At 59.2% G+C, this 16013-nt stretch overlaps 7 protein-coding genes across 7 annotated transcripts; 2 read left to right on the top strand and 5 right to left on the bottom strand.

Annotated features, from left to right (window-relative positions):
• Positions 1-75: 75 nt before the first annotated feature.
• SDRG_02155 (hypothetical protein) lies at positions 76-1322 on the bottom strand. Its single transcript, XM_008607728.1, has 7 exons — positions 1105-1322; positions 986-1061; positions 887-941; positions 703-837; positions 465-659; positions 301-421; positions 76-255 (listed from the first exon to the last, which is right to left on the bottom strand). The coding sequence occupies exons 1-7, from the start codon at positions 1268-1270 to the stop codon at positions 110-112; spliced, it is 894 nt and encodes a 297-aa protein (XP_008605950.1). The 5' UTR covers positions 1271-1322; the 3' UTR covers positions 76-109.
• Positions 1323-1879: 557 nt separating this feature from the next.
• Positions 1880-4421, top strand: SDRG_02154 (hypothetical protein). The gene has a single exon (XM_008607727.1). The coding sequence runs from the start codon at positions 1915-1917 to the stop codon at positions 4381-4383; it is 2469 nt and encodes an 822-aa protein (XP_008605949.1). The 5' UTR covers positions 1880-1914; the 3' UTR covers positions 4384-4421.
• Positions 4422-4432: 11 nt separating this feature from the next.
• Positions 4433-5118, bottom strand: SDRG_02153 (hypothetical protein). The gene has a single exon (XM_008607726.1). The coding sequence runs from the start codon at positions 5078-5080 to the stop codon at positions 4496-4498; it is 585 nt and encodes a 194-aa protein (XP_008605948.1). The 5' UTR covers positions 5081-5118; the 3' UTR covers positions 4433-4495.
• A 363-nt stretch (positions 5119-5481) lies between these two features.
• On the bottom strand, positions 5482-7415 carry SDRG_02152 (hypothetical protein). The gene is made up of 10 exons (XM_008607725.1): positions 7389-7415; positions 7011-7347; positions 6858-6961; positions 6504-6807; positions 6386-6458; positions 6214-6340; positions 6087-6166; positions 5985-6043; positions 5724-5937; positions 5482-5667 (listed from the first exon to the last, which is right to left on the bottom strand). Exons 2-10 carry the CDS (start codon positions 7161-7163, stop codon positions 5558-5560), a joined length of 1224 nt encoding a protein of 407 aa, XP_008605947.1. The 5' UTR covers positions 7164-7347; positions 7389-7415; the 3' UTR covers positions 5482-5557.
• Positions 7416-7519: 104 nt separating this feature from the next.
• SDRG_02151 (hypothetical protein) lies at positions 7520-13066 on the bottom strand. The gene is made up of 2 exons (XM_008607724.1): positions 8052-13066; positions 7520-8000 (listed from the first exon to the last, which is right to left on the bottom strand). Exons 1-2 carry the CDS (start codon positions 13020-13022, stop codon positions 7704-7706), a joined length of 5268 nt encoding a protein of 1755 aa, XP_008605946.1. The 5' UTR covers positions 13023-13066; the 3' UTR covers positions 7520-7703.
• A 31-nt stretch (positions 13067-13097) lies between these two features.
• On the bottom strand, positions 13098-14117 carry SDRG_02150 (hypothetical protein). Its single transcript, XM_008607723.1, has 3 exons — positions 13642-14117; positions 13499-13595; positions 13098-13445 (listed from the first exon to the last, which is right to left on the bottom strand). Exons 1-3 carry the CDS (start codon positions 14016-14018, stop codon positions 13326-13328), a joined length of 594 nt encoding a protein of 197 aa, XP_008605945.1. The 5' UTR covers positions 14019-14117; the 3' UTR covers positions 13098-13325.
• A 1144-nt stretch (positions 14118-15261) lies between these two features.
• Positions 15262-15976, top strand: SDRG_02149 (hypothetical protein; the record flags this gene model as incomplete). The annotated part of the gene is made up of 2 exons (XM_008607722.1): positions 15262-15917; positions 15973-15976. The coding sequence occupies 2 exons, from the start codon at positions 15262-15264 to the stop codon at positions 15974-15976; spliced, it is 660 nt and encodes a 219-aa protein (XP_008605944.1).
• Positions 15977-16013: the final 37 nt, after the last annotated feature.

Raw genomic sequence — 16013 nt, 5'->3', positions numbered from 1 at the left:
AGTCGATTTGATTGGTCGGCCGCGCAATGGTTGGATTGGCTGCAACGCTCGGCTTTTGATTGGCTAATATGACGATCTTTCAAGAAGGAAACAGCTCTGTATTGGTGGCTTACTGCTGCATGGGCTTTTCAAACACGGCGTGGATCCACACGCGGAAGCGCACAACATTTTGTGACCGGTTGGCGTACTGCCGGCGAATGTACTCGTTCTCTACCTGCACCATGCCCGCAGCTTCAAAGAGCGTCTGGACCTCCTCTGGGAACATAATCAGTGCCGGTGGTCCATCAGCACATCGAGTACCAGTCGTGAAGTAGTAGGCGCGCGTGTTGTCTTGGCGCACGTAAAAATTTTCGGCGAGTTTGTGACCGGGCTTGAAGCGGAGCTGCGCTTGGTCGTAGCGGCCGTAGTCACGAAAGAAAATCTAAACACTCGTGTCGGAGAGGCGCAGAGCATATGTCTAGTACCTTGCCACCGGGGCGCACGGCGCTCGCAATCTTGGCGACAGCGTCTTGCATCTTGTCAGGGCGCAGCGCCGAGAGACAAAACATGAAAAGCGCATAGTTGACGCCGCCGGCTTCGTCAATGATGGCCGGGAGCACGTCCTTCGTGATGTCACACACGGACACATGGACGCGCGCCGGATCGTAGAGCGGTTGCTCCTGCATCGAAAATGGATAAATGGACAACCCAAGGAATGTGCACCTTGAAGAGATCGACGGCTTTTGGCGCAAAGTCGATGGCGACGACGTTGAGGTTCGGATTCACTTCGAGCAGCGGAAGCGCCGCATTGCCGACTCCACAGCCCACTTCGAGGAGCCACTGCGGCTCAGACGAAGCCTACGAAGCCATATTGAGCATCGAAGTGGGTTGCCAGTTTGCTCAAAACCATTGTGCCATCTTCCTTGGGAGCCAAATCGGGAAATACCAAATGCAAGTAGTGCCTACACCGATCGCAATTGCCGAGCAGCGTCGAGATCATCGCTACCGGTCCTTGTAAAAGTTGGTCGTGTTTCGCTTGTAGAAGAGGTCCCAGCTCTTGGCGGCTTCGCGCTCGTACTTTTCTGCAAAGACGTGAGTCGTAGCTTTTAGAGCAGCGACGCGCACCTTGCCAGAACGCCGGCACGACCTTCTTGTCCTGGTTGAGGAGCTCGAGGGCCAACGTCTCGCGCTCGGGCGTCCACTCATCGTCCACGATGAGCGCGTCTTCGTCGTTGAGGATCGCAACGCCCGCCTTGGCAACGACCTCCTCGATCTTCTTGTTCATCTCCATGGCGACTGCTCCTCCCGCGTCTGCCACCGATGTCCAACTTGGTTGGATGGGCTCTCTGATTGGCTCTCCGCCAGCAGGTCCATCCACCTTGGAATTTGTATGCCTTTGCTTCTGTTTCAAACAGAGTTTTGCCCGCTGGTCCAAACCAGTGCATTCGTGATAGTTGCTTTCTGCCAACCCAGGGAAGCGAGCAGCTGAGCGAAGCGGTGCAGAGGAAGGGAGCAGACAACGCCTTTGGTCATGCATGACAAGACTGAGGTTTGTACGTACTGGAGCCGGTTTCTTGCCGTAGCGCGTGGAGAGTGCGCTGTTGGTTTTTCCACTGACGATCATCGAACACGATGGAATCATTGTGGTGCCCATCGTTGCTGGTCAATTCCAACCCCTGGTTTTGGCCAAACTCGGTCATCGATAGATGGGGCTCGCATGGAGCGCCTTGAAGAAGCAGCTTGCACGAGCCTCAGCACGAGCGAGCGTCTCGCTTTGAAGCACTTTCTCGCTGGCCGAAATTGACGTCAGATTCACCGCCTGTCTCTCCTGCTGGTGCAAATCGACACGACCCGCGTCTCTGATTGGCGGCGGCTTTGATCCTTCAAGAAGAGAATGAGGGATGGGAAGGCCTGCCAGAATTCAATCTGCACGCTATGGCCGCCATCGGCGATGTCACCGTGGGCTTCCGCAAGGGCGCGAATGGGCAGCTTCACATGGGCCTCGAGCTCCAGCAAGGCAACGAGCGTGAGCTCATCTCCAAGGCCATTTTGGACCAGCTATATGCTGCGCACCGCGATTTGCAGCCGCGTGTCGACGGCCTCTTCACAGCGCTCATGCACATGAACGGAGCGTTCGAGAAGCACGGGTACGACGGCTGGCGCATCACTTCGACGGGCGAAGTCATCTCGGACGTTGCCAGCGACCAAACGGTTGTCGCGACCTTCAACGCAAAACTGCAGGATCTCAATGGGTTTATCGTTCACCACAAGCAGCGGGCACGGTCGGTGAGTGCGCCGCCAACCCGCGACCACCGCGGCTGGATCTGCAAGCAAGGAAGCGTCGTGAAGAACTGGAAGCGCCGCTTCATGGTGCTTCAGAGCTGCCACTTGCACTACTTTGAGACGGACAAGCTCACGCCGACGCTCAAGCCTAAAGGGTCTTTCCAGGTCTTGGCGATTGAACGCGCGAGTGATCTCCAGCACGGCCTTGTTGCCAAAGGTTCGGGCAACCGCGTCTTTAAGTTCTACGCCGACGACGCGCAATCGTGCACGGCGTGGTTCACGGCCATTGTGTCGCACCTTCGTAGCCGCCCCACCGTCACCCCGTCCGCGTCCGCGCCCAACCTCTCGTCTCCAGCGCGGTCGCTCTCCGCGTCGTCGGCCTCTTCGTCATCATCTGCGCCAACGCCGCAACCACCTCGCCGCGCGTCCACGGCCGCGTTGCCAGCACCACTGTCGGCCCCCACTGTCACACCTGCCGCGCCCCAGAAAGAGACGCCAGCGAGTGCCCCTGGACCTCCCGTTGCCAAGAGACTGCCGATTGCCACGCCTGTATCGCAGGCTGCTGCGATCAAGCCACCGGTTGCACCAACCAAGCCGTCGCCAGTAAAGCACTTGGTGCATGCCCCAAGCGCGCCGTCCTTGGCAGCGCCCAAGAAGGTTGACATAGCATCCGTGCTCGTCGCTCTTGCCAAACAGCCGACGGGCGCGCTCTCGATGAGCTTGAAGACGACCGAGGGCGTCACGTACCGCGTCGTCGTTGCGACCGAGCTCAACGCGATTTACGCGCAGCACCCTCGCTTCAAGCCGCTTGTCGACGGTCTTTTCACGGCCATGTCCCGCCTCAATGAGCGCCTGCGCTCGCGCCAGTACAGCGGGTGGGCACTCACCAGCACGGGCACTGTCGAATGCAGCTACAGCCCGACGGAAGCCGCGGCTTTCAACGCTGCTCTGCAAAGCGTTAATCAGTACATCGTTCGGCAAAAACACGCCCACCTCGGCAGAGCGCCGTCGACCGGCAACATTGCAGCGCCTGCACCAAGCGCCAGCAACAACAACAACAACAATATTGACAACGTAGCGCGCACTGTGGCGGCGAACGTCCCCGTGGGCTTGGCCGCAAACCTTGTCAGCGTCTTTGTGAGCGAAGAGCTGGGCAAAGCCATCCAAGCCGTGGCGCCGGTGCTCGAGGCTGGTCAAGCTGCGCTCAAAGAACAAGAGCGCCAGGAATCAAAACGGAGCGCACCGATGGCGGCGGCGCCGCCCCGCCTCGCCCAAGTGCACACGGGCATCATGTGCGACGGATGCAAGGTGACTCCGATCACGGGGCCGCGGTACCAATCGACCAAGTATGCAACCATCGACGTCTGCGGTCGCTGTGTGCAGTCGCCGGCCGTGCAAACGACGTGGGGTCCGTTCCAAGAGATGCGCCAGACAGTCGTGCACCCCAACGTTGCGTGCGACGGCTGCGGCACCAACCCAATCGCTGGCACGCGCTTCATCTCGAAGAAAACTCCCAACTTTGACTGCTGCGAGCGCTGCGTCGGACGCCTCCACACAGCTCACGGCCCCTTTGACGCTGTCGCGCGGCCCCGCGTTCTGACAACGCACATCAACATCACGTGCGACGGCTGCCGGTTGGGCCCGATCCGCGGCGCCCGGTTCGCATCCACGCGTGTCGCCAACTTTGATTTATGCCACATGTGCACTCGGAGCCGGCGCTTTGAGGCGTCGCACGGCCCGTTCAGGCGCGTGGGCAACCGCAACGAGAAGAACGAACGCGGCGAGACGGTGACGATCGAGGTCCAGACGGGCGGTCCGGCGCGTGACATGTCCGAGTCCAACCACTATGACGACTATGACGACGACGAAGGCATGTATGAGTCGAACGACGGCACGTTCGCCGGCGACGATGGGTCCAATTTCGCTGGCGGCGATTTGTTCGCTGGCGATAGTGGCGTCAACGGCGTTGACACCAGTGGGGCCTTTGGGTTTGAAAATGCCATGGGCTACGCCGACGATTCCGGCGGTGCGAGCTCCATGTTTAGCCAATTGGGCCTAGACAACAACTCGGTCGATGTCAGCTCGTGGTTCGACGTCAGCAACTTCTCGTACGATTTCTAAAGCCAAATGCAGCAGCATCGCTTGCCGTATTTAACACACGCCGACAGACTGGAAAGGGCACAGGATTCATTCGGACTCCTTGCGGAGGATACAGTCGTGCGCTCAACCAAGCTTAATTGTGGTACGGGCACGAGCCACGAAAGTTGCGACAGGGCTTGCCACGAGCGGTGGTGGCACCGCACTGCGTCTTTGGTGCCGCCTTGGTAGCAGTCGGGCGCCCGCGTTCTGGTGCCGCAGACGAGCGCGGCAGATTTGGCTCGTCCCTCGAAGAACTCGAATAGGCGCGTGCGTACGAGGCAGCATGGGGCTCCGTGCGGTGCGTCGAGGTCGATCGGCGAGGTGCCGCAGGAATCGACGTTTCTTCGTCCTTACACGAGGGAGAGCTCGTCCGGCTGGTTGCCGCCGGGCCATCCGTGTGGCGGCCACAGAGACGGTACGGGCACTTGGACCGCTGGTTCTTGCAGGGCGCGCCGGATTTTGTGTCGCGGGACAGACAAAGCGATGGCTCGGCTGCTCGGGAAGCGTTCTCGGCGTGCACGGCTTCCTTCGCGGTCGTGACCACTTGCGCTAGCTGCGCCAGCAAGGCTTCAACGAGGTCGAGAGCCTCCAGCGTGGACGGCGCTGCGCTCGTAGCTTGCTTGGCCGCAGACGCAGGCTTACGTGCCGTGTGCTGGTGGTGCGACTCGTAGATCGGCATGGGCGGTTGTTCGAGTGAGGGCTTGGCGGTAACTTGCGGAATGATGGAACCGGAAACGGAACGGTCGGGCGCTCAGACCATACAAATGTGAAAAACATCGCCGTATCGAAAATCAAACAGTTCGCATTAGCGACAGCGCAGTGCTATTCTATGGACGGCGTGGACGAATGCAATGACAGCGCATGGTTGATTACAGAGTGCAGGTCGTTGAAGTAGCAAGATCGCGTTGTTGGGATGTCATAGCACTTGGGAAGGCGCGGATGGCTTTTGAGAGCAGATGAACGTCCTTGGCGACACGCTTGAGATGGTCAGCTGGGTGGCCTTGGATCCTACGCCAGAGGCTTTTGGTTGAATTCGAATCACATCTTCAGTCTACCGGCGGGTTTCTCCCGTTCGCAAGGAAGGATAATCTCGCAATAATAGCGCGCTAGCGAACGCCAGTCGATTTAGAACCTGGATCAAGCTGCCATCGACGTACTAGTTTTGGGCTACAATGGCATTGTTCGTATCCATGCGCATCGCTTTCAGGTAGAGCTCCTTGGCGCGTCCGAGGTGGTTTGCCTTGCGCAGCATGTTGGCATAGTTGCCTATGCTCCCCCACGTTTTTGTTTCAGTTGAACCAAGAGGAGAGGATGCTGCGCACCGTAAAGATTCGCGTTTTCGGCGTCCAGCACCAGTGCGCGCTCGTATATGTCGCCTGCTTCCGTGAGATGTCCCATCTCTGTCAAAAGCGACGCAAATTGCACTAGGAACAGCACAAAGGCATCGTGGACACTCCAGTACACGCTCGGAAGCATACCTAGGTTATTCACGTGGTCGGGTTGCAGGGCTAGGGCCTTTGTAAAGTACACGCGCGCCTAGACGTAGGCTGTTTGCGCAGCTTGCACATAACGCGCCATCGTACTCTGTCCTTGTCGCCCTTGACGCGGCGCAGAAAGCTCGCGTAGTTGCCCATGTGACTAGCTACGTTTGATTCGTCAAAACGAACGCAAACGAGCCCGGCTACCGTCGCGGGGAAACGCTGTGAGACCACGCTTGTAGTACTCTTGGGCACGGAACGTATCATTGCGCATGCGCTGGAGGAAGCTAGCCGCCATGACCAGTTGAGATTACGACTCACTGGGGCTCAAAACCTGGCGTAGTTGGACAGCTGCGTGGCGTCTGTTGCGGGAGCGTCGATCGCACGCAAGTAGTACTCCTCGGCGTCCTCCAAACGACCGCGGACATAATCGAGGAAGAGCGCGTAGTGTCCGAGATTATCTACAAGTCATTGCATAACACTGGTAGCCGCACGCCACTGCTCACGGCTATTTGTCGGCTCCAGCTCAATCGCTTCGTTGAACGTTTGTTCGGCCAAGTCGTAGTCGCCCTTGATACGCTAAGACAGACGAGTTAGATGGGATAAGCAGTCGTGTTGAAGTACATGAAGAAAGAAGGCTTTTCGCCCGAGCTTCTCGGCTTTGGAAACCGGTGCGGATGGCTGTGGTGCCGAGAAGGTCTGGATGCGGTCTCGGACAGCTACAACCTGCAGTGCCCGTTCGCTGCCGCCGCGGGCGAGCGTACTCCCGAATGTCTGCCTGCGCAATTGGTGCAATGACGTCGGTGGTGCCAAGAGGGGGTTCACGCGCAGGCCATCCATCGCAACGAGCTCCTTGAAGCCTTGGCGGTGATGCGCCTGAATTTCTGACTCGAGCTGCGCAACTGTCCGAACCTGCTCAGCCTCAGCTCTGACGCCATGAACGACGTCGTTGTGCTCGTGTTCGCGCGCTTGAGCTACCTGGTCAACCCGTGAGGCCAAACGCGGGGCGTAGTAGGCGAAATTGCCTTGCGCTCGAGGGCGGCTATTCGACTCTGGAGGATCTGCGCGTCTTCACTTTGTACCTTCCAGGGCGCTTGAACATTGCTGTCATCAAGAGATTGAAGCACATACGTTGCCGGCATCGAGCTCTCGCCCAAGAGCATTCAAGGACGCCAGATCGTCGCCCATGCGCCGCGCGACGGCCTCGACTCGGGCCTGCCGCAGATTTTGAACGCTATTGTAGAGCGCCTGCGCCATCGCTCGCTTCTCTTGACTTTGCTTCATCGGCGAGCGCGATGGGTCGCGTGCGTCGTCGTCCGTGGCGTCGAGTGGTGTTGCATTGGCCGTCAATATGGTCTCTTTCTGGTTGGAGCGTTGGAGGCCGAGCCAACGCTCATACAGGGCGCCGCGTCGATCCTCGCCGCGAAGACCTGGTGTTGACGAGCTCACGCCAACCTTCTCGAGCTCTCTAAGACGACGTCAGCGAGAGTTCACGTATGCAGTGCCAACCGACGCAGATCGGTAAGACTCAACGTTGTTGATGCTGCTACTGGCTTGGATGACGCGCTGCTAACAGCCGTAGATCTGGTTGCTTCTTCGTATCGAGCTGCGACGAGGGATGGGCATCATCATACGAGAACCAGAAGTATATGTACCGAGGAGAAGAGCCCGCCGGTCGTCGCCACGCGCTCCCGGCGTCGCGGCGGAGATACCGAGCCCAGCGAGAGCCTCGCGCAGCGCCGCTACGCTCCACGCTGCAGCCATCGGTTTCAAACTCAACCGTCACCAGCGATTTGGGTGAAATATGCATTTAAGTCACGTATACTAGGGCTCGGACGTCGCCGCCTTCGTCTCTTCTTCGTCGGCGTCGTCGGCCTCATCGGCCGTCGCAACCTTCTTGGCTGGCGGTTCGTTCTCGATCGCATTCGTCGCCACGCGCTTGAAGCGCATGAGGCGTTGCTGCAGCCGCTGCTCTTCCGTCTCGGCCGGGGCTTCCGCCGCTGCGTCTGCGGGCAGCGTTGGCACTGGCAACGTGATCTTCGAGTTGCCACCAAAGACGAGGCCCGTTGGGCCGCTCGAACCAAAGGCTGTTGGCGGCATCAAGTTGAGGAACGGGTTGCCCTACAGTGCACGCTAAGCTATCGTCCACTCTTTTAAAAGAAAACGACGTACCTTCGGGGGCGACGTTGTTGCAGGCGTCGGTGCATCGAGCTTGAGCGGCGCCATGGGCGCGGCCGCAAACGGAGCTGCAAATGGTGCGGCGGTCGTTGTGGATGCGATGCTGAAGACGGGGGCTGCCGGGTTCAGCGCTGCTGGCGCTGGAATCACGACCGTTGGCTTCGCGGGCGATGCGGGCGCCTTCTGCTGCGCTGCCATCTTGGACTTTTTCAAGAGAGACTTCAATGCCATCTCGCGCAAGGACGACGATGCATCCGCTTCCTCGGCCGCTGATGCGTCAGCCTCGACAGGCTTCGGCTCATTTGGCAACGGAGGCGATAGAGCGATGACCGCCTTGGGCTCCGTAGGCAATGGGGGGGACGCAAGAGCAGGCTTGGTCTCGGCGGGGAGCGGCGGGGACACGACGACGTTAGTTGCCGTAGTAGTTGCCGTCAACACGGGCTTTTGGGCAGCAGGCGCCGAATCAACTGGCGTCGGGGTCACAAACGGTTTTGTCACAACCGGCGCAGGTGCAGCAGCGAGCGTCGACGCCACAGGCTTGACCACGACTTGCACCGGCGTTGTCTCGGCCTGGGGAGGGAGCGGCGGAACGACAACTGCAGCTTCGGGTGTCGGCGGCTCTTCGATAGGGGTCTCGACGGCTGGCGTTGATGCGCTCAACTTTTCATGGAGCTGTGCGATCTCGGCGGCCGAGGCCTTGACCTTGGCCATGAGCTTCGAGTTGAGGAGCTTGAGCTTGTCGTTCTTGTCGGCTTCAGCGTCCAGCGCCTTCTTGACCTCAACCTCGGCGTCCTGGGCCTTCTTGGCCTCGCTCTCAGCGACCTTGATCTTGTCTTCGAGGCCCTTGGCAGCGTCACTCTCGGCCGCCTTGGCTTCCAGCGTCGAGATGGCGGCCTCGAGTTCTGCTGTTCGCGCCTCGCTCTTGACAGCGCGCTCCTTCCAGTTCTTGACAAACGACTGCAGTTTCAGGCAGCGTTCCTCGACAAAGTTTTTGCGAGCCTCAAGCTCCGCCGTGAGCGGCTGAACCTTGGCGAGCTCCGCAGTCGCGTCGGCTGCCGACTTTTCAAGTGCCTCAACCTGCGTCTTGAGCGAATTGCGCTCGGCACAGACCTTCTCGTGCTCCTCCGGGTCGATCTGTTGATACTTCTCGATGAGCTGGTCGACGCGCGTCTTCCAGCGCTTGTTGGCTTGGTTCAGACTCTCGATGTCCTCGTTGAGGTTCTGGATCTGGCCCTTCAAGAGGTTCTCGCTCTTCTGGAGCGGACCCACCTTGGCTTCCAAGACCGCGATCGCTGCCTCCTTTTCTTTGACCTTGTGCAGTGCGGCCTGCATCTCGGCGCGCAGCGTCGCGTTGCTTTCCCGGAGCAAGCTCAACTGGTCGAGCATCGCCGTGCGCTTTCCTTGGTCTTCCGTCGTCATGAGCGCCGTCGCTTGAAGCTTGAGTGCCGCTTCTTGCTCCGCCTTGAGCTTCTCAACTGTCTTCTCGAGCGCACGAACCTTGCTCTGGAAACGCAGCGTCTCCTGCTGCGCGATTTCGGCCTTGGACTCGGCAATCGAGTGCTCGCGGCGGAGGTACGTGACGACGCCGCGGAGGTCGCGCAGCTGCTTCTCGTCGGCTGCTTCGCTGGACGCAGACGACGAGATCGCCGCGTTGTGCTCGCGCGCAATGTCCTGCGTGAGCACCTCGAGCTGGGAGTGCAGCAACTGGTTTTGCTCTGAGAGCGCAGCCTTGGCAGCAACGGCGTCGTCGACGGCTGCCTGCAGCTGGGCGATGGCCGTCGTGTGCCGGGCTTCAATCGTATCGAGCGTCGCCTGGAGGCTGCACGTAGCGAATTGCTGCTCCTTTGCGACGCGACGCGCGTCGTCCACTTCGCGCCGAAGGTCGTTGCAGCTCACAACGGCTGTCAAGTGTTTTTGCAGCTCGCGCGTGTAGTCGTCGCGCGTGCGCTGGAGGTCCTCCTCAGTGTTGGAGAGGCGCTCTTGGAGCGCAACGACTTCCTTCTTGACGGCCTCGCTCGCCTTCTCGGCGAGAAGCGCGCGCTCTTCGGCCTTCTGCATGTCAAGCCGCTTGGCGGCATCCCAGGCGTCCATTTCGCGCCGGAGCTTGTTTTCTTCGGCCGCGTTGGCAAGCATCGACTTTTGCAGCGACGCCATCTCTTCGGCTGCCTTATCGCGCGCCGCAAGCGCCGCAGCCAGCGCCGCCGACTGCTCTTCCTTCCACTTGGCACTCGAGGCCGAGAGCGCAGCGAGCGACTTTTCGTGGGCGTCGGCAATGACCTTGTACTGGTCCGCGTGCGTCTCAGCCGTTTGCTTCGCCGTGAGCGCCGCGTGCAGCTCGCGCTTGGCGTCCTCCAGCGCCGTTTCAAGGCCCGCGACACGCTCGGCCGCGGCAACACCGGCGCCCTTGGCCAGCGTCGCACGCAGCGAAATCACCTCTTCATTCTTGGACGCGACTTGCGCCTGGAGCGCTCGCACTTGCTCGTCAAGTGCGACCCGGGCTTCACGAACCGATCCCAGCTGGGTCTTGTCGGCTTCCCAGCCCTTGCGCGCTGCCTTGAGCTCGAGCTGGAGCTCCGCAATGTGTGCACTCGAGAGCGCGTTGGCATCGTCGAGGGCTTTCTGTCGCTCGGCAACCTTGGTCTCGAGCGACGACGCCTGCGCCGTGACACGCTCGAGCTCGGCAGCGTTGCGGTCTGTCTGGAACGACTCGATACGGCGCACGGCGTCCATGAGCTTGAGCTGGTTGGTGCTGTCAAGGCGCAGCTGCGTCACTTCGAGCGTCAAGCGCTCTTCCTGGCGACGGAGATACGTGCGCTCGGCATCAGCGTCGCGGAAGCTGCGCTCCGTCTGCAAGAGTGCGTTGGCCTTGGTGTCCACGTCAGCGCTGAGCTCGGCGATCGTCGCCTGGTGCTTGAGAAGGAGACTACTGCACTGCTCGTACTTGGCGCGGAAGCGCGCGACGTCGGTTTCGGCCTCGGCCTTGCGCGCGTCCGCCAGCACAAACTTGTCTTGGTTGGCTTTGGCTTCGACGCTGGCTTCCATGGCGGCGACCTTGGCCTTGGAAACGTCGCCTCGGAGCGTGTCGATCACAGCGCGGAGCGACGTCACGAGCGCTTGCTTCTCCTTCTTGTAGTCCTCAAACTCGACGCGGAGCTCGCGGAGGAGGCGCGCGTCGTGGGACCCGAGGTCCATGGCCGGTCGCTCCTTCGACGACACTGCTTCAATAGCGGGCTGCTCTTGGTAGCGCGCGTCGGCCTGCGAGAGCAAGACGCGGTACATGTCGCGCTGCTTGACGATCGCGCTCACCATTTCTTGCTCGCGGGCGCGCTCCTCGCGCAGCGTCGCTAGCTCGGCGTGCACCGTTTCCCACTGCGCCTGGCTCCACGGCACGAGGTCTTCGTCCGACTCGACCGTGACGACGACCGATGATGACGGTTTGGTGGTCTTCTCCGAGAGGTCGCGCACAATCTTGAGGAGCTGCTGGTTGCGCACTTGCAGCTCCTCAATGTTGCGGTACACGACGAGGGTCTCGTCCGAGAGCGGCGCCGACGGGCCCTTCACGGACGCGTACAGCAGCGTCTGGATCTGGCGAGAGAGGTCCGTCACCGACTGCTGCAGCGCGTCACGCTCGCTTTCGACACCTTCCTTGTCCTTCTGCACCGCTCGGAGGTGGTCGCGTGCCTTTCCAAGCTCGTTCGTGACCGACTCGAGCCGGTCGCTAAGTGCGTCGTGACTCGCAAGCGCACGGGCGTTTTCCTTCTTGAGGCGTTCGAGGTACGGCGCCTTGGCCTGGATCTCCGACAAGACGCGCTGGAGGTAGACCTCGAGCTTTTCTTTGGCTGCGCGCTCCGCTTCGACGGTCGCATCCAGCTGCACAATGCGGTCGTACATGTCCGAAGCGCTCAGACCATTTTCGGCCAGGTGCAGCTCACCAGCCGTCGTTGAAAACTCTGCGATCGTCGAGATGCGGCGGGCGGCGGCGGCGTTCGCGGCTTCGAGCTCAGCAACGCGGGCGTGGGCCTTTGCGACCGCGCTCTCGAGCTCGTCGATCTTCGACTCCGACACTTGCATCTGCTCCTTGAAGAGATGCATCGTCGCCTGCTGCGACTCTTCGCGGACTTTGCTGCTTTCCTCGGCAAGCGCGTCTTCTGCCTCCTTCAAGGACGTCTGGAGCGACTCACACAGCGCTTGAAGCTGGTCGACTTTGGATGACGCTGTCTGCGATGCATCCTTGTACAGGTCAGTCAAACGGTGCTGTGCGGCCAGCTCTTTCTCGAGGTGCCCGACGACCCGTTCGTGCTCGGTCTGGATCTCGAGGTTGCTCTCGCGCTCGACCTTGAGTTCGTCTCGGAGCACCTGCTTCTCATCTTGGAGCCGAGAGACCTGGAGGCGCAAGTCTGCGGCGTCGTCCTTTGCTGAGATACACTGGTGTTCAACGTCGCTGATCTTCTTGTGCGCCTCGAGGCGGTACTCTGTGTAGGCACGGCTTTTCTCGACGAGCTGCGACTGGGCCTCTTCAAGGTGTGCCTTCTCGGCAGCAACTTCCTTCCGGAGGCGCGAGACTTCGAGCTGCAGTGGGGCTAGCTGAGCTTCGAGGCGCGCGTGTGCCTGGAGCGCCTTCGTTTCGCTCGTCTGGAGGGCCACGAGCTGTTTTGCCTGATCCGCGACGCGACCACGCTCGGCGTGGATTTCTTGCAAGCGCTGATCCGCAAGGCTCGAGAAGCTATTGAGCTGCTCGTCGATCTGCGCCTTCTCGCGCGCCACTTGCGCCAGGTCGGCGTCGCTTTGTTGCTTGGCCGTCTCCAATGCGTCGACGCGGGCCTTGTGCGTTGCGATTTCGCCACGCTTGGCCTCCAGTTCGGCTTCGAGGGCTTCGATGCGCGCCTTGGTCACACGGAGCGTCTCGGCCGCGGCCATGTACTTGCGCTCGACCTCATGGACGAGCTGTTCCTGGTTCAAATCCATCGGCGCCTGACAACGACGGCCTCAAATCTCAAACTCGGTTCGCTGGGACGAATATTATTTTCATTCCCATACAGTATATGTTCTGTTTTTATTCCCCACTTTGTATGCGGCCAGAATTATTAAAAACGCCGAGACGAACGGTGGGCTGCCAGGGAAGGCGTGCTTCCCTTCTTGTTCGCTCCCTCCCTCATGCCTGCACCAATGAATTACAGGACGGATAATCGTCAGCTCTAATCCCAACACCTTGCATCGAGGAAGTGCTGTTATCTCGCAGTGGATAGCATTAGGTTAAGGCGCCCGGGCTTAGACGGCGATCGACGCCGCGGTCGGGACGTACACCTCGGTGGCCGTCGAGGACGCCTCTGCGGTCTTTTCGTATGTGGTGTTGTTGGGCGCACGCATGACCTGGTGGTAGCCGGGGTGCTAGGCATTGATTGATCGTAAGCTTCATGGGCGATTCAACGAGATTCACGTACGTTCCACATGATGAAAAAGTTGAAGGCTGAGAGGAGCAAAAAGCCGACGCCCATGACGATCCCAAGCGTGCCCTGGGAGAACGAAAGGAACGCGATGCTAAAAGGTGCTCAGCGCCATCACTCACGCACAGAGAGCTACGTACATCATGATGTACACGGAGCGACCAAAGCCCGTGAACATGAAGCCAAAGTTTTCCTTGGTCTTGGCCTCGAGCTTCGGAAACTTCTCACGGAACTCGAAAAGCACGAGGAGCGACGAGAGCACGATGACGTAGACGGCAACGAGGAAGCTCTTGTACGAGTCGATCGAGAAGAGGTCGAAGATGCCCATGATGCCAAAGACGACGCCCGAGAAGATGTTGGCGACGCGGAGGTAGCCATTAATGCGGTGGATGTCGGTAGAGTTGACGGCGTCGATATACTTGGTTACGACCTCCTTGCCCTTGATAGTGACGCCGGACGACGACGTCGGCGCGACGGGGGCGACCTCCGGCTTGGGCAGCGGCATCGAGTCGGCCATGGCAGTCAGTCGAACGAAAATGGAATGATCGCCGCTTCTGGCCCCAAATGACTGCCTCTCTGTATACCTGCCGCTTTTTATTCGACGCCGCAAAAACGGCTGGGTTTCCACCAATCACAGCGCGCCAATTGGTATTCACCCCGCCCATCCCACAAGCTTCAGAAAACCCTTTTCTTCGTATTCACTGTCTATTATGATAATGAAAGTTTAAAATTATATATCTTAAGGACCTTTTAGAATACATACCTGTGGCAAATCGATATTAAGAGCCGACCGAGGCAGCTTGCCATTCAGCTGTGCGCGTTTGTGGGTTGTGACCAATGAGATGTGCTCTTTCATACCAAGATGCAATATGATTGGTTGGATCTTGGGATCGCACGGTGCACGAAATGCGAATTTTGACCAATCCACGCCGGGCTGATCCGGATCGAGCCTGTCGACAGAGCGTCAAGCGAAGCTGCCGAACAGCGGATGCGCACATTCGTTGATGGCAGGAGACTGGTGCTGCTTCGACGAGTAGAGCTGCACAACCACTCAGATGACGAGGCCGAATAAAGTGTGCGCTTAGATGAGTCCTGCGTTTTGTGCAGTGTGTCGTAGTTGAATGAGGAATCATCCACTTTCGCAAAATGACTCTTCAAGTTCGATCGTGCATTTGTTTGGGCTCAGGCTCGAGTGTCCATGATTGATTCGTTCCTACGGACCGGGCAGTGCCAGCATAGAGTCCAAGCGCTTGCAACCAGAAGCGCTAAATAACATGTCGGCGCTATGGTTAATAGAAGCGCGCTAAAAGACACAGCACTGTGCTTGATCGCGAGGCGAGAATTGCTCTTAATGCGCGGAATGCGGTCTCACGTTCTTTGCACAGCCAAGACGAAGACAATTTGGAGATAAGCTTACCTTGGACAAGTGTTTCCACCGGGCTGCAGTTCGATCACTTCATTTCATCTTCTCGTGTACGCGGGGAGAGACAGTGTTGTTGTTCCCATGATCGAGTGTGCAAAGGGGTGCGTTAGTGACCCACCTGATCGGCTCCCAACTTGGTGCAGTATTGCACCGGCGCCAACAAGCTGATAACAGTCGTCATGGGCGGGCAAGATTTCGGTGTGCTGGCAATGTTCAGAGCTTCTGGCGCTTTGGTTTGATAGAAGTTTGTTTGACAGTGAGGATGGGAAGGCCGACCAGCAGCATCTGTTCGAGTCTTTGTGTGATATGCAATTATCCTATTGCAAGCGTTGCGGCAATGCGCGCGACGCGGGTGCTGCACACTGGCAGCAACGTCGGCCTCGCCGACTACATGCTCGTACCGTACACGCTGGCCCTGACCATGTCGTCAACAATGGCGCTCGTGACATGCGTCGTCGTCTTCAAGTGGACCAATGTCAAACAACACGCGAGCCAAGGCGCCCTCTTCATGTTCTTTGCGTGCACCGTCGTGTGGTCGGCCGTCACGTTTGTCGGCTGCATCGCCAAGTACCTCGACCGCCGCGAGACGAATTGGGACAACTCGCTGACAAAGTATACGTTCCTCGTCGCACAAATCTTCCAGGTCGGGGCCGGGCTCTGGCTTCTCGTCGCTGTCCACGAGATCAAGCGCATGGTCTTCGCGCCGCGCTCGGCTGCCAACAGCAAGCGCGCTATGCGCTTCTTCGTCGCTAGCATCTACATCGTTTTGTGTCTCTATGGTCTGGGCATGATCCTCTACGTCAGGCTGCACTTTGGGGCTGACGACGACCATGACGACGACCATGTCGATGAACATGATGATCCCAACAGTGCGGGCTTCGGTCATGAAAGACAGCTCAACTTTTTCGAGGCGCTACAGTGGGGTCACAGTCTACTGCGCATGGCCACGGTTCTGTACCCGATCGGCATGAGTCTCTACTTTCACGCGCGCCGGTTCGACATCGAGCGTGACGGCGAGCGTAGCAAGATCTCGCTCCGTCAAGTGCAGGTAATCGGGCTCCTCAATGCAATTGCGACCGTGCCGATATG

This window comes from Saprolegnia diclina (genome assembly GCF_000281045.1).
Source record: "Saprolegnia diclina VS20 unplaced genomic scaffold supercont1.4, whole genome shotgun sequence".
Lineage (NCBI taxonomy): Eukaryota > Oomycota > Saprolegniomycetes > Saprolegniales > Saprolegniaceae > Saprolegnia > Saprolegnia diclina.
The sequence above is the reverse complement of the archived record's forward strand: the minus strand, read 5'-3'. Positions and strand labels throughout refer to the sequence as shown.

Coding starts and splice junctions, on each gene's coding strand:
- SDRG_02155 (XM_008607728.1), bottom strand. CDS start 1,270: ATGGAGATGAACAAGAAGATCGAGGAGGTCGTTGCCAAGGCGGGCGTT. Junction 942..985: donor ACCAACTTTTACAAGGACCG/GTAGCGATGATC, acceptor CGATCGGTGTAG/GCACTACTTGCATTTGGTAT. Junction 422..464: donor CCGTGCGCCCCGGTGGCAAG/GTACTAGACATA, acceptor ACGAGTGTTTAG/ATTTTCTTTCGTGACTACGG.
- SDRG_02154 (XM_008607727.1), top strand. CDS start 1,915: ATGGCCGCCATCGGCGATGTCACCGTGGGCTTCCGCAAGGGCGCGAAT.
- SDRG_02153 (XM_008607726.1), bottom strand. CDS start 5,080: ATGCCGATCTACGAGTCGCACCACCAGCACACGGCACGTAAGCCTGCG.
- SDRG_02152 (XM_008607725.1), bottom strand. CDS start 7,163: ATGAAGCAAAGTCAAGAGAAGCGAGCGATGGCGCAGGCGCTCTACAAT. Junction 6,167..6,213: donor CAGCTGTCCAACTACGCCAG/GTTTTGAGCCCC, acceptor CATGGCGGCTAG/CTTCCTCCAGCGCATGCGCA. Junction 6,044..6,086: donor CACAGCGTTTCCCCGCGACG/GTAGCCGGGCTC, acceptor AATCAAACGTAG/CTAGTCACATGGGCAACTAC.
- SDRG_02151 (XM_008607724.1), bottom strand. CDS start 13,022: ATGGATTTGAACCAGGAACAGCTCGTCCATGAGGTCGAGCGCAAGTAC. Junction 8,001..8,051: donor CAACAACGTCGCCCCCGAAG/GTACGTCGTTTT, acceptor CGTGCACTGTAG/GGCAACCCGTTCCTCAACTT.
- SDRG_02150 (XM_008607723.1), bottom strand. CDS start 14,018: ATGGCCGACTCGATGCCGCTGCCCAAGCCGGAGGTCGCCCCCGTCGCG. Junction 13,596..13,641: donor CGCTCCGTGTACATCATGAT/GTACGTAGCTCT, acceptor AGCACCTTTTAG/CATCGCGTTCCTTTCGTTCT. Junction 13,446..13,498: donor ACTTTTTCATCATGTGGAAC/GTACGTGAATCT, acceptor ATCAATGCCTAG/CACCCCGGCTACCACCAGGT.